Source organism: Arctopsyche grandis, chromosome 6 (assembly GCF_051622035.1).
Source record: "Arctopsyche grandis isolate Sample6627 chromosome 6, ASM5162203v2, whole genome shotgun sequence".
Lineage (NCBI taxonomy): Eukaryota > Metazoa > Arthropoda > Insecta > Trichoptera > Hydropsychidae > Arctopsyche > Arctopsyche grandis.
Window position 1 is genome coordinate 13,219,323 of NC_135360.1, and position 14,135 is coordinate 13,233,457.

At 27.9% G+C, this 14,135-nt stretch overlaps 1 protein-coding gene across 1 annotated transcript; it reads right to left on the reverse strand.

Moving 5' to 3' along the window:
- Positions 1-596: 596 nt before the first annotated feature.
- Positions 597-10,039, reverse strand: CCHa1 (neuropeptide CCHamide 1). Its single transcript, XM_077433544.1, has 8 exons — positions 9,939-10,039; positions 8,427-8,532; positions 2,425-2,493; positions 2,116-2,154; positions 1,899-2,029; positions 1,711-1,805; positions 1,103-1,196; positions 597-1,023 (listed from the first exon to the last, which is right to left on the reverse strand). Exons 2-8 carry the CDS (start codon positions 8,512-8,514, stop codon positions 1,003-1,005), a joined length of 537 nt encoding a protein of 178 aa, XP_077289670.1. The 5' UTR covers positions 8,515-8,532; positions 9,939-10,039; the 3' UTR covers positions 597-1,002.
- Positions 10,040-14,135: the final 4,096 nt, after the last annotated feature.

The window sequence follows — 14,135 nt, forward strand, 5'->3', positions numbered from 1 at the left end:
GAAAATAATATGTGGTTGATTTGCTTCTTCACCTTCATTGTCTTTCTTTTTATTTTTTACTTTATCTGTTTCTTTTATTTTTTTAAAATCTTGATGCCTTTGTATTTTTACTTTTTTTATATTACCATGTGGTGCTCACTGTAAATGGAATATTATATTTTTATTTGTGTTTATTATTATTTTTTGTCTCATTATACAACTTTCTTTTTATATTTTATTCCGTATGTGTGCCTATTTAAATAAATAAATAAATAAACTACCAAATAGCCCCTCCCCTATATGTAATATTTATTGTTATTTTCATTGGGGTCAGTAGAATTGACGTTTCCAAGATTATTATTGCGAGATTTGAAAACACTACTATATTACTATATAGGTACATAACATACATGTTATATACTAGCATATATTAAATAAAATAAGTTTAAAAAATAAAATAAAACATTCTTTTAAACTTGGTTTTTTATAATAAAATAATATTATATTTCTAATAATTAAAATTTGGCAAGCAAAAAATATGAAATCAAAATACATAAATAGAGACCCAGAATGTTCTCTCGATGGACATGTATACAAATTCAATGAAAATAATAGATGGTGCTGCAATTGAATATTTATTATAACTTGAATTCACAAAAACTATTTTTACAAATTCATAACGTTTACACTTAATTGTATTACATACATATATAAATACGAGACGATTGCCTTAATTACATTATTTTTTATTTCATTTTAAAATACACAGGTAACCAATTTTATCTGTACATATGTATGTGGATATAAATACATATGTTTAAATATTGTAAAATAACACACGCTATATATCCAGCCATTTTATATATATATCCGCGTTTTATTTTACATTGCTAAATTTCAATCTTGTACAATTTGTTATGATATTTACAAAATGAAAGCAATAACGAAAGATAAACTAATAAAATTTCATTTTTTTGGTTATGCTGTTTTCTCCTTCATTCAAATAAAAATAAATAATTATTTTTAAACTGCATCATTGTCATTCTGCAACATATAATAAAAATTATATAACTAAGTAATTGGTAATAAATACATCATGAAAATATAATAGTATAATTTTTACCAAAATTTGCAACAAATTGTTATCGGAATCGGCTGCTTGATCCGACAAATAATACATATTTCTAGGAGCCACTTGTTCTTCATTGTTTTCTGAACTGTAATAAAAAATAGTTTAATTAAAAATATACTATTATACATACAAAAATAATAAAAATAATAATCAATCTTTACTTAATTCGACCCACTAAATTGAAATATAATAATAATTTTTATTAAATCGCTCTCATTTGAGATATGAGCGTTTAAAAAATACACAATTTTTACAATTTTACAAAACCCAGTATTGCTGTGCTCAAATTAATTATTGAGATCAATAGTCAAATGTTTCTCTATTGATTGTAATTTTTTGTTTGCTTACAATGTATTATCTAGCGAATTTAAAAGTCAAAAATACATATATTTTCACATTTAATCCATGCTATTATGCGTTTATTTGGACAGTTTTTCTATGTCAACACGTTTATAAGGATTGATTTTCTATTTCAGTTTTTTTTTAATCTAAGCTGATTGGTAAATTGAGTGTAATCTGGTAGGGCGAGATTGACACTTAAATAATAATAAATAAATTTATCACTTTGACCATAAATATGTATATATGTAAAATTTTACTTGATATTGCGTCTTTCATTTCCATCATCTGAATTTCCTAAGTTTGCAGCACGTCGCAGCATTGCTATTTCATTAGCGACTTCGACGGGTGAACGCTAAAAATCGATAATTTTCCAATAAGTAATCACAAATATGAATTGCGACTTAATATTGTCACTACTGTGGTAATATTATCTTAAATATATTACATTGAGGATGAAAGCCATTTCTGATAAGGGTGACCGCCTGAAACTGGGATACAATGCTTTGAGCAAAGACCAATCGTCTGAAATGGGAGCCTGTCGTTGGAATTCTTTTGGCATTTGTCTCTTACCATGACCTGTAAAGTAATGTTTAGTACGTGTAATGAATTCATATATGTAATAAATCCAATGTAAAACATGCGTATAAAAATAAACAGATTACCTCCCCAGCACGAATGTCCATATTGAAGGCATGAATTCGCTGAAAAGTCAAAAATTCTAAATATTAGCATATTTTAGAGTATCTAAATATTAGAATATTTGAAAATATTGAAATTCAACAATAAACATGCAATTATCAATCAATTCTTTGACGAATTCTATAAAATGTTTCGATAAAAAACAATGAAAATGCTGAGTTAAGATGCAGTAACTTGTAAATGATTACATTCTGACATAATGAACAAACGTGATGAATGTCACATATATGTATGTAGAACTTTCAATAAAATTAAACTACTAATACTATTACATTTTTTCGTTCTGGTGGCACCAATTGTCTCAGGGGTAGTATTGTCTCCAGAATTTCGTTGTTTTATATCTGAAATCAAAATTGTTACAGAAATAATCCCGAATCCGTGTAAGATTAAAATATAAACTTCAGGATGACCATTTCCTTCATCAATCATTTTATTTGTAAATTTGTAAATCATTTTATTTGTAAACATGTAGGTTCTTATCGGCATTTTGATATGTTGATTAAAGCTTAATTGAAAAAAAAATATTGATGTATTTTATTGGTATTATTTTTATAATTAAAACTAGTTCCCGTTCCCATTTGTCGGAACAACGCAGGCAGCGAACACCTCGGTCGCGACGCGAAAAAATTTGAAATTATAGCGAATGACCCTCATTCCCGTTTTTCCCGTTTCCGTTCCCATTTTTTCCCGTGTTTTTTTTCACAGTAATATTCCCGGACATGCATACAACAAATCCTGAAAGTTCCATTGTAATCGACTCAGTGGTTTAGGAGCCTATTCGAGACACACAGACAGACATTAAATTTTATATATATAAGTACATATATATATATATATATATATATATATATATATATATATATAGAAAATAAATTTATATATATACTAGTTTAATACCTTGGGTGCCGCTCACTGCTAACACCCGTAATAACATCATGGTAAAATATATTTTTTTAAGTAATAAATATAAATAAAACAAAAACATATAAATATGTATATATATATATATATATATATATATATATATATATATATATATATATATATATATATATATATATATATATATATATATATATATATATATATATGTAGATAAAAAAAATCATCAATCAATCATTGTTGTTTTGTGAATGAGTTTTTTGAGCTGAGATTTCAATCAATATACAAACATATGTATGTATTATGTATATTTGGAATATAAAGTTTTATCAGTAGATTGATTATACATAATATAGGGGATATTATGACTCGTATACATATATATAAAAAATGAAGAACTACTGATATAAAATCCATGAAAATGATCCATGTAAATATGTACCTACATTCATAGTTTACTTATCCCACAGTGCATATGTACATATTACAGATAACTCATAAATAAAATATACATGTGTATTTCGGAACTGAATGACAGATGATAATGGTCCAAGTAAACATTATTATGAATCAAAAGAACGCCTTTAATGTGGCATTTGGCATTAAAGCGAGCTTTCGCTTCTTTTTTTTTGAAAATAGATAAATATCCCGAATACGTTGAAACATGTGTGTGTGTGTGTGAAACGTATTAAGATTTACGCAATTATCTACGAGTGTTACCCAAACATGCGTAAATCGAAAACGTGTATTGTCAAACAGATATGGCTACAAAATCGAAACCGATACGATTTTGTTGAATTGCGATTTAAATAAACGGAAAAGTATTCGATAATTCGAAATTTTGAATTTAAACGCCATTTATTGACAAATCAAACAGTCTTCGTTTGTTTATTTTAAAAGGTAGAGAAAAATAGGTTTGCTCGTTAGTATTCGTAAGTGTAATAGTTTCAGTTCTTTCAATAGTGTAATTAAATTATGAGTGAGCTGATGTAGCTTTCGAAACAATTAATAGTTTATAATGAAAATGGAGAGGTGTAAAAACGATTTTATTTGATTTAATCTTTTTTTTTAATTGAAACTTATTCATTGACATGGAAGTATTTAGATACTTTTAAACCGCGTTATAAATTGTGTAATTGGTTTCCATTTTGATCAAACAAATAATGATACTGAATCGTTTACCAAGAAGACGCTGAAATATGTGAGTCACATTTTTATTCAAAATATTTAATTGTTTTATTCATTTGTATACTAAATATTCAAATTATTATTATAGAACAACTGCCAACATCATGTTTTCTAATTTATTTAAAATCTCAGTAATTTTCACTCTAATGTGAGAACTTCTGCTTCCTTTAACTCACTATGAACCAAAACACATACAATGTGTTTTTAATAAAACTTTATTCAAAGGCCCTTAAAACACACGTGTGTGGTTTTACGTCCTTGAAGCTTCATACAAATAAAAAGTATTTAATTTCATTCATATATATAAATTATACCAATATATTATAAATTTATCCAAAATATCGATTAAAGCTCGACTTTTTCCGAAGAATTTATCGATAATACTCCAAAATAATAATATTCAGAAATGATTTCAAATCCTCAATATCGAAATTATCGATTTTTTTTGCGCAGCATACATACATACATACAATGTATGTAATTCAAAAATTGAATTATTCATTAAAATGATGTCGTGTATTACGTGAAAATATATTGAAACGTAGATATGTACATATATAAATTTTATACAAAATTGAATACAGTTTTAGAAATACTGATCTGATAACTCATATAGTTGAAGACAAATGTAAAAAAGCTGTATTTCAATTTTCAATGTAATTCATAGAAAATGTTTAATTTACAAAACCTGGTATTTTTACCGTTACTTTGCGAAAAATACGAGGACTTTTGGAAAATTCGGGCGTTACACAATGAGTCGAATTAAAATTTTAAATTATTTTTTTTATATTTTAATTATAATAAAACGCTACCCAACAAGTTATACACAATTTCACTTTTTGTGTTGTAAATTTATAAAATTAAGAATTGATTGGAAAATAAGGATTCTTATAAAATGTTCCCTATATTATAGGTTTAATTTAAATTTAATTCAAAGCCATCAGCATGGCTCAGTTGCATTGATGGTTGCATTGATACTAAGCACCGAAAGGTTGCCGGGCTCGATCCCATGAGCTGACCTCGATTGAAAATAATTTATTCTGAGTATAATCTTTAATGCTGCTGGTCAGACTTGGATATTTGTGACTCCAAGTCGATCGTTTCCTATCAGAGTTTGTCAATTTATCTGATTTCATTATTGAAGCGGTTTCTCCATCAAATTGGAAAAATCCATCTTACCCACTATGTCACCACTATTTCAATATGATTTCAAATATTTAGTATCCATAGCATATATGTATGTACATAGATGTCTCGCTAATTTGCTTATATATAGTATTTGTGGTGCTACTTTAGTATGCGGTCTACCTTCACATATCTACTTTAGTATGCGAAATACCTTCACGTTTTTACTTTAATATGGGGTCTCACTGTCTCAGTTATCGCGTGTGATACTGAGACTGAATAATAACGACCCTAACAACCTAATCTTAAATGAATAAGGCCAACATTAACTTAACCTAACCTACCCTGACCCTTAAATAAATAGGTGTTGGCTGCTAAGATCTCTTTTTTTAAGTTTTATTTCTTCAATATTTACGCAAAAAAACTTATTTAAGGGTCAGAATAGGTTAGGTTAAGTTAAGGTTGGCCCTATTCGTTTAAGATTTGGTTAAGCGATATGTATCTGCTGACGATATATTGATAGACATGCTTCGACAACATTATGGGGCGGCAGGAAAAAAACTGTAATAAACATTTCGTTGCTACGATACAAATAAAAAAAAATAGTCGACTGTGATTCAAAGGTAGATCGCATGCTAAGGTAGACCGCATACTAAAGTAGCACCGTATTTGTATTATGCTTATATGTATGGATGTACATATGTCTGTTCACAGTGACGCGTTAGAGTGTTCTGTAATGTCACTGTGGCTAATATGTAAATAAATAAATAAATATGTATAGGTATGAATGGAATAATTTCATCTTGTCTAAGCTTAGATTGGAGAGATACAATTGAATTATTGATGTTCAATTCCGTTTAAAATCGACTCAATGATGAAATCAAAAGAAATCGAAATCAAAATCCGATTGTTAACTAGGATTATTAAATTATATTTATAGAGTAAGCTTCACCCTACCCTCCTATCAAATAAAGTAAATCTTTTGAAACATAAATACGCACATCAAGTATTTGTATGATTGCCACGTTAATAACAAATTATTATTCAAATTCCTTTTGGAAAGTCAACTGTAATTGAATTCATATACGTTGATTTAACAGTTTATGTAATACGTATTCGTATTCGAATTTCTAACTTTATGTAGGTAGTTTACTCACTCTTTTCTACTCAATGAGAATTCCGTGCATTCATATCACGTACAAAAGTGCGAAAACGAACAAAACGACATACCTCTTGAATAGAAATATCTTTAGGATACAAAAGTTATCAATTGACAAGGGATTTTCCCGAAGGCATTCCACTGATTTTATTTTCTTTGTTTTGTTTTTTTTTCTGTTACAAAATCTAATAATTTCTCAGTCGTGTTTTAAACAGTGCTTTTCACATTTTTGCACGTTGAAAGTTTTGAAATTAAATTTATCGTTATCAAAGATATTATCAAGTTTTTTTGGACAGAAAATATTCCCAATTTTTTTGTGATATACTAGTTGTTTCACCCGGCTTCGCTCAGTGTTTATAATATAAACAACTTAAACGTGGCGAATCTAATAGTAAATATTCATTTGTTTTTTTATTAAATTTATTTGAATCGAAAAAAAAAAATATCAAATCGAAACCATATCGAATCGTCGTCATAGAAACTTGATTTGTTTTCGATGTAACCAACAAACCCTACATATTTACCTATATTTAAGATAATTTTAACATATGTTATACAATCAAAAAATTATTGAAACGTCTATTTGTAGAAACGTAAGCCCATTTTTTTAAATATTCACTTGAACATTCTAAATCAGCCTGGAAGTAATCTGAAGGACTTTCAATCAATTTCAAACTACCAGTGAAAAGTTTAACTATTTAATAAATAATCGAGTTCTTAAAGATAAAAATAGTAACAGCATCCACCGTATTATCCAGACATCGTTCTTTCAGATTTTCATTTGTTCCAGTCTCTACAGAATAATTGGAATGGAAAAAATCTTAATTGCGTGGAAGGTGTCAAAAATCATCTCGTGAACTTTTCTAAGATAAGCCAAGCTCTTTCTATAAAAATGTAATCGACAAGATTGGACTAGAAGGATTGTGACTATAAATGTGTATTCATTAAAATATGATCTTTTGAAGTTTACTTTCAAATCAGACACGAACCTATGTAATGATAAAAGATTTTCTACTCAGTTCAGTACTTCTGAAATGAACATCATGTTCTTTCTTGAGGTAATTTTCATCTATATATTTATAAAATCACACTTTTGACTAATGTCTTTTCAGTGGATGATGAAATTATAAATCAAAATCTCTCTTAATTTTTTTTCTGTATATTTGCTCCCTTTTTTGTTGTTTTTATTATTTACAGCAACTAAACGTACATGTATGTACATACATATGTACTTCAAATTGAAGCACCTCTTTCCAGGACGATAATAATAGCGTAACATTATCGTAACTAATCTAAGGGATAATCCACGCGGAAAATTTACCACTCATTAAAAAGATAACTATGTGGTTTTCTTTGATACCGCGAACATGTTGGATTCATATAAGCAATGTATTCATGATCGATAATTGATAAACTTTTGCGCGTTTATATAACATTTAGAATTAGCGTTAAATTACACAATAGAACTTCGAATACATATTGTGATATCGTTATAATCGGTGGCTTTCATTACGCAGGGTGATTATTTATATCTGAATACAAAACATACAATGGACTTATCGAATTACTGTTTGGCCTTTTTTTAATATCGAACAATTGCCACGCTCTTTTGTCCACTTTTGTTTTTGGGAAGGTTTATATATTTTGTACAAATTGGCGATTACTCAGGCGCACAAAAGAAAGATTAAAATTTATTTTAAGACGAAAACCTTTAATAAGTGGAATGTTAATTTTATTGATTTGATTTTGAATGGGATTTCTGAATCTATTTAAGTATTTAAATTTCATGTAATCGCTCTTTTCTTTATAAATATATTTTTATTTATTTATTTTAATATAAAATTATTGATATTTTGAAGTGCAATCGGAATGATTAAGTATCGTGTAAATTATTTGATATAAAATAAAATTTTATATTACCTGCACTGCTTTCAGCCAGGCATAGGACAACGATGATTCCTAAAATGACGATCGTGGTGAAACCGTTGAAAGCGCTCGTCACCTTCATCTTACAGTTGTTGATGATCTTCGAAATCAATTAAAAAACATGAATTTGAACAAATGTAAATGTATAGTATTTTAAGCTTGTAAATCATTGTATTGTTTAAATAGTAATTTTTTTTAAATAAACCGGTAAGCTTTTATCAATTTCTAAAGACCAATCAATATGAAAGAATAATTATAAAAAAAAATATGTTAATGGAATTTATCTTACATAAAACCATTACAATAAAAAATAAGAAATAGTAAAAAATGACAGAAAATTTGTATGCATTTGGGATCTGATTTTTGAAGTTAAAGTAAATAAACTACGCTCTAAAATTAGAATCATTCGTAATAATTTATTTTGATTAAAAACAATATCTCGAAAATTTTGCCCAAATAACATGTGTATACTAATTCCTAAACTGAAATGAGTAAATCTGATACAGAAACATCACTCAAATGAGTGATATGTATGTACATACATATGTACATATGTAGTTATTTGGCTGCTAGGAAAATTGCTCGAATGTCACTTTGCTCAAAATACGAGTTCATCGAATGTCAATTACATATTGAAACATTTTTTTTATTTCCGAAAAAAAAAACAAAGATAGGAAATTGGCAATTTTAAATGAAATGTGAAACAGTACATAACTGTAATCTGAAATCTCATCTGAAAAATCTTGAAAACTTGAAATTTCTAATAATTTAAAAGACACCTAACATCTCAAAAACATTATGCTTAAATGCGTACATATGTATATTGGTTGAAGAATCATTTCTCAATTACATCTTCTAATAAATTTGATAAAATGCAAACTCGATCGTATACAACTTGATAGCTTTTTGGATAGTTTACCGCAGATCAAAATTTTTACAAATGGAAGTTATTTACATGATGTCAAACTGATCTACATATGTATGTAAATCGATCTTATACAACTAAATATGATTTTTTTTTTGTACGAAATAGTATTTTAAAATAACGCGAAAATTTAAACCGTTTAGTTAGATTAAAATACAACAAAATTCATTAATAATAATACCTTTATTTATTCCAGACGATAGGGAGAATAGTGCAATCCCCATCGTCCATATAAATAATATACAGATAATAAATACAAAATACATATATGTATATATGTAGTATTGAATTAAAAAAATATTATTAGTGATTCCAATTACATACATATATGGAAATATATTATGCTCTGATAATATATAATTAGATTTTGTAGTGTAGTGAAAACGGTTCAGAATAAATAAATTTTTTCTATCAACCAATCATTATCGAAAAAAGGAAAAAAAAGTGAAATAAATGGTAACTTCTAACATTTTTTGAATTTCTTGAAACTTGAATTTTATTTATCAATTGCATTAAATATAAGACAGTATAATTCGATGATTTATAAAATAAAATAAAAAAAGTATCTTGAGGGTCGTTACCGTAGTTCGGTGAGGTGCAGTTGAGGCAGCGGTCGACAGAGCACTATGCTGGTGCAGCCGCGTTGCCGCCCTTATATGGCGCCCCAACACCAACACCGACAAACCCGCTGAAACTCAATTACAACAGCACCTGTTGATGGCCATAGGGACCAGTGACGTACGTGACGCACACACGAAAATACGAAACATACATATGTATATGCATATGTATGTACGTATGTAAAATTGGAGAATATTAACTACCGCTGTAACCCACACGATCAACCTTATCTTCGATGCGTCTTCTCTTATTTATTGCAAGTTCATAACGAATGCGTTCGCGGATTACATGTTGGCCATTTTTGTTCTAATATTGCACACGCTGTAATCTAGGAATTATGTTTGAAGGGGGTTGCGGAAATATTATGAACTTGCGGAAATATATGAGCGAGATGAACACACGGTTTAGTTATCTATGTACATATGTATGTATCTATTATACTTATGTAAATGAATATCTACTGTTGGATCGCTCGTATTTTTGGTTGCATCTAGACCGCAATTAAAACCGATCATGCGCTGTTATTATTTATATTTGTGCAGTGCTTTCAGTGTTTTCCGGTTTATCTAATTTGACTGTCGAAACGGTTCTTCATAAATTGTCTTGTGCCTACCCTTTAATGTCACCATTGTCATTGATTATGACCTCAATATTATGTATGCGTACTAGGGTTACTTCAAAAACCGACTTTTGAAAAAACTGGTTTTCGGTATTGAATATATGTATTCTAATAAAACCGGTGTAAGCCGGTTGTCGGTTTTACTTTAATATTTCTAAAGAAATCCAAGCACTGACAGACTTAATAATATCTAATAGAAGCCATATTAAATCCGATAAAAACTATTAAATAAAGGTATTTCATCTGAATTGAAGAATGTGATGCTTATATTTTTGTATTAATATTCGTCTTCTTTATTTGTTTATTATTTATTTACTAGTTGTTTTACCCGGCTTCGCTCAGTATTTGTAACATAAACAGCGTTTGATTTTTAAATGCTTTTTATTATTACGAAATTATGTTCACAATAAATCTTACATCTATTTTAATAGCTACTGATCTACTGATCATTTTCTGTTTTACAATTTAATTTAATTTTTTGTTAGTAATCATAGTATTATATTATTTTAATGTTAATATTCACTTTTTTTTATTAAATTTATGGACGTGTCTATTTGTACATACAGTATCGACGAATTATTGGCTATTTCTTCATACAGTACATAGTACATAAGAATATTTTAAGAATTAGGATATAAGATTAATAAATTATAAGATTACAAATTTAAAGTCGATTAAGAAACTTTTCCTTCGGCCGTTGCACATAACCTAAAAGTGCAACATTTGACGTTTGGTATAAACTTTTTAAAAGTCAACAAAACCATTCAAAAAGCAATTATTTGATGCTTCTTTGCACTGCTACCATAATATTACAGTGAAATTTTGGACCAATTATTGACTATTTGTAGGTACAGTACATATGAAACTTTTTCTTGGCTTGATATTTTGGGAGTTTACATTTATGCTTAGGAGTAAATTTAGAAATCAAATATTACAATAATAAATAAAGTTTATTTATTTCATAAAAGACAGTTTACAATAATCAAAAACAAATTTAAAAAAAAATTTAAAAAAAAAACAAAAATAATGTTTCATGATTTACACTAAAGTTGTATAAAATAATGCCAGTTGTTAATTATTAAAATTGCCAATGGACAAACACACAACGAATATTTCATCTGTAAAAAAATAATCTTAGCAAAGGACAAATTAAATCTTATTAGTACAAATTTATTAGTAAAAAATGGCAATATTACCTTTTTATTTTAATTTTCGATTAAATGTTGTTTGCTTCGTTTTTTTTTTGGGACGACCCTTGCTTTTGATTTTTTTCTTAAATTTTAAATTTATATTGGGTTTATTGATGGTCTCATATAAAACGCATTTGTTTTCTTTAAGTTCTTCTGTATTAAGTTCTTGTGTATTTTCCACTACCGTGTCTCGATTGATTTTGTACCCTGGTTTTTAAGATGTATTGAGTTTGGTTGAAGAGTGATAAGCCATTTCGGACATTATTCTCTATAATTTTTAACTCTTCCATATAATTTAAGAATGATGGCGTACCGTGATGGGAGATAAGGTCGGCAAAAATTTTTATGGCATTGAATGTCCTTTAAATGTTTCTGATTTTCTATCACTACTAATAATTTTTCATCTGAATTCGAATCAGTTCGTCATTCGACTTCAATATCTTTTAGGTTATGTGCAACGGACGAAGGAAAAGTTTTTTAATCGACTTTAAATTTCGAATCGAAAAATAATAGAGACTCCAGGAGTTTTCAAAATTTTTCCTATTTTTGTCAAGTAGGAAAAATCTAATAATTGTTTTGTATTTAAAAAATAACAAAATATTTTAACAAGTAAAACCTTTTTAAAAACAAGCCTGTTTAGTACCCTTTCTTTTAAGATATCACTCATGCAGATGTCTTGCCAATTACCAGAATTAAGGTGTAAAAACTAATCGAGGGAGCGCGCTGAACATAGGCCGTCATTCACAAGCGACTTTAATGTTATCGTCTTATGTCAAATAAAACAAAAAAAATTATTAAATTATTTATTGTTTATGTTCAAATGCCTATTTCAAATCCTTCCAAAACCGAGTCCTTCGTCTCACTTCCAGGATGGTAATTTTGGGTATTATCTCTTCTTCGTGGTTTTAAAAGATTTTAAAATTTTTCTAATTATCTGTTATTTTGTAATTATATAATGATCACAAAACTTTATCGATTGTTACTACGTACATAGATAAAGTAAAAACCGGTTGTCGAATGTCGCAAATTTTGCAAAAAAAATACGTGTTTATGAAAACTGACAATCCCTAATGCGTACATGTACATTAATAATACTAGTGATTCTACTCGGTTTCGCTCAGTATTCATAACATTCTTTTGTTTTTTTATTAACTTTATTTTAATTGAATTGATTTGAATATTTAACGATGGTCAATCAGAAATTTATTTTTATACAATGTATGTAGTATATACATAGCTTTGTTTTATATTATATGTATATATAAGATACTAGCGACTTTTACCGGGCGATGCTCGGAACTCTGTGGAGATAGACGTAAGCGATTGTGGACAGATTACATGTTGCATAGTATTTATAAAAGAATTGTAAAATAAATAGATACGTTTGTCTCAAGTTGCTTGAACTTTTAGTCGATGTGAGATTATTAGTAAGTATTGGTTGTAAGGGGGTGTTATAAACAATGATATTAACAACTCAAATAGTCGTGTGTCAAATCTTGGTTACTTAATGAAGTCGTTTCATTAGTTTTTTTTTTTTTTAGTTTTTGAACTCAATAATTTTTCTGACAAGACATGATGACAGACAAATGTAAACCAAAAAACATTTTGTGTTTTACAATGTTACAAAAAATACAAAATTAATAATACATGCACCAATTGATAATTTTATAAAACACATATATGTATGTATGTACATATACATACATACCTTAAATCTGGCTTATCCAACGTTATGACTCGTGCTTCTCGATGCGTTTTGATAAGTAAATGCTTCGACACATCGAAATTTTTTTCAAAATGAACTCATTTGTTATTTTTTTAATAATAAATTCAAAATTATTAATACTTAATAATCAAATTAAATTACAGTAGTTATAATTTGTCCGAAAAACGCAGGCAAACACATTTGAAACACATTTGATTCAATTGTTATTTTATTTTTAATAAATAACTTTTTGTGCCGGTATTCTTTTTATTATCTTAAGATAGCTTCAGATCATCATATGTATATATAGGTATAAGCAGCTGATTAAAAGGATAGATTTTCCGAATTTCAAAGAATACTCGTGACAAATTCAGTGAAGATTCATGGAGTCGTAGTAACCCGATAACAATGAAATGAATTTAATTGGGTAGTAGTCGGTTTTGACCGTTTCGGTTGAAAAACTTTAATAAACATTTCTGCTGCATCGGCAGTTCGAAACTTACGAGATTTCAGGAAATTATACATTATATTATATGTATGTAATATAAATATGTACATATATACAATGAGAAAAGTGTTGTATAAAGTTTCGCAAAATTTCTTAGAAACCCTAAAATCTTGACCGACATATAAATTTGTTGCG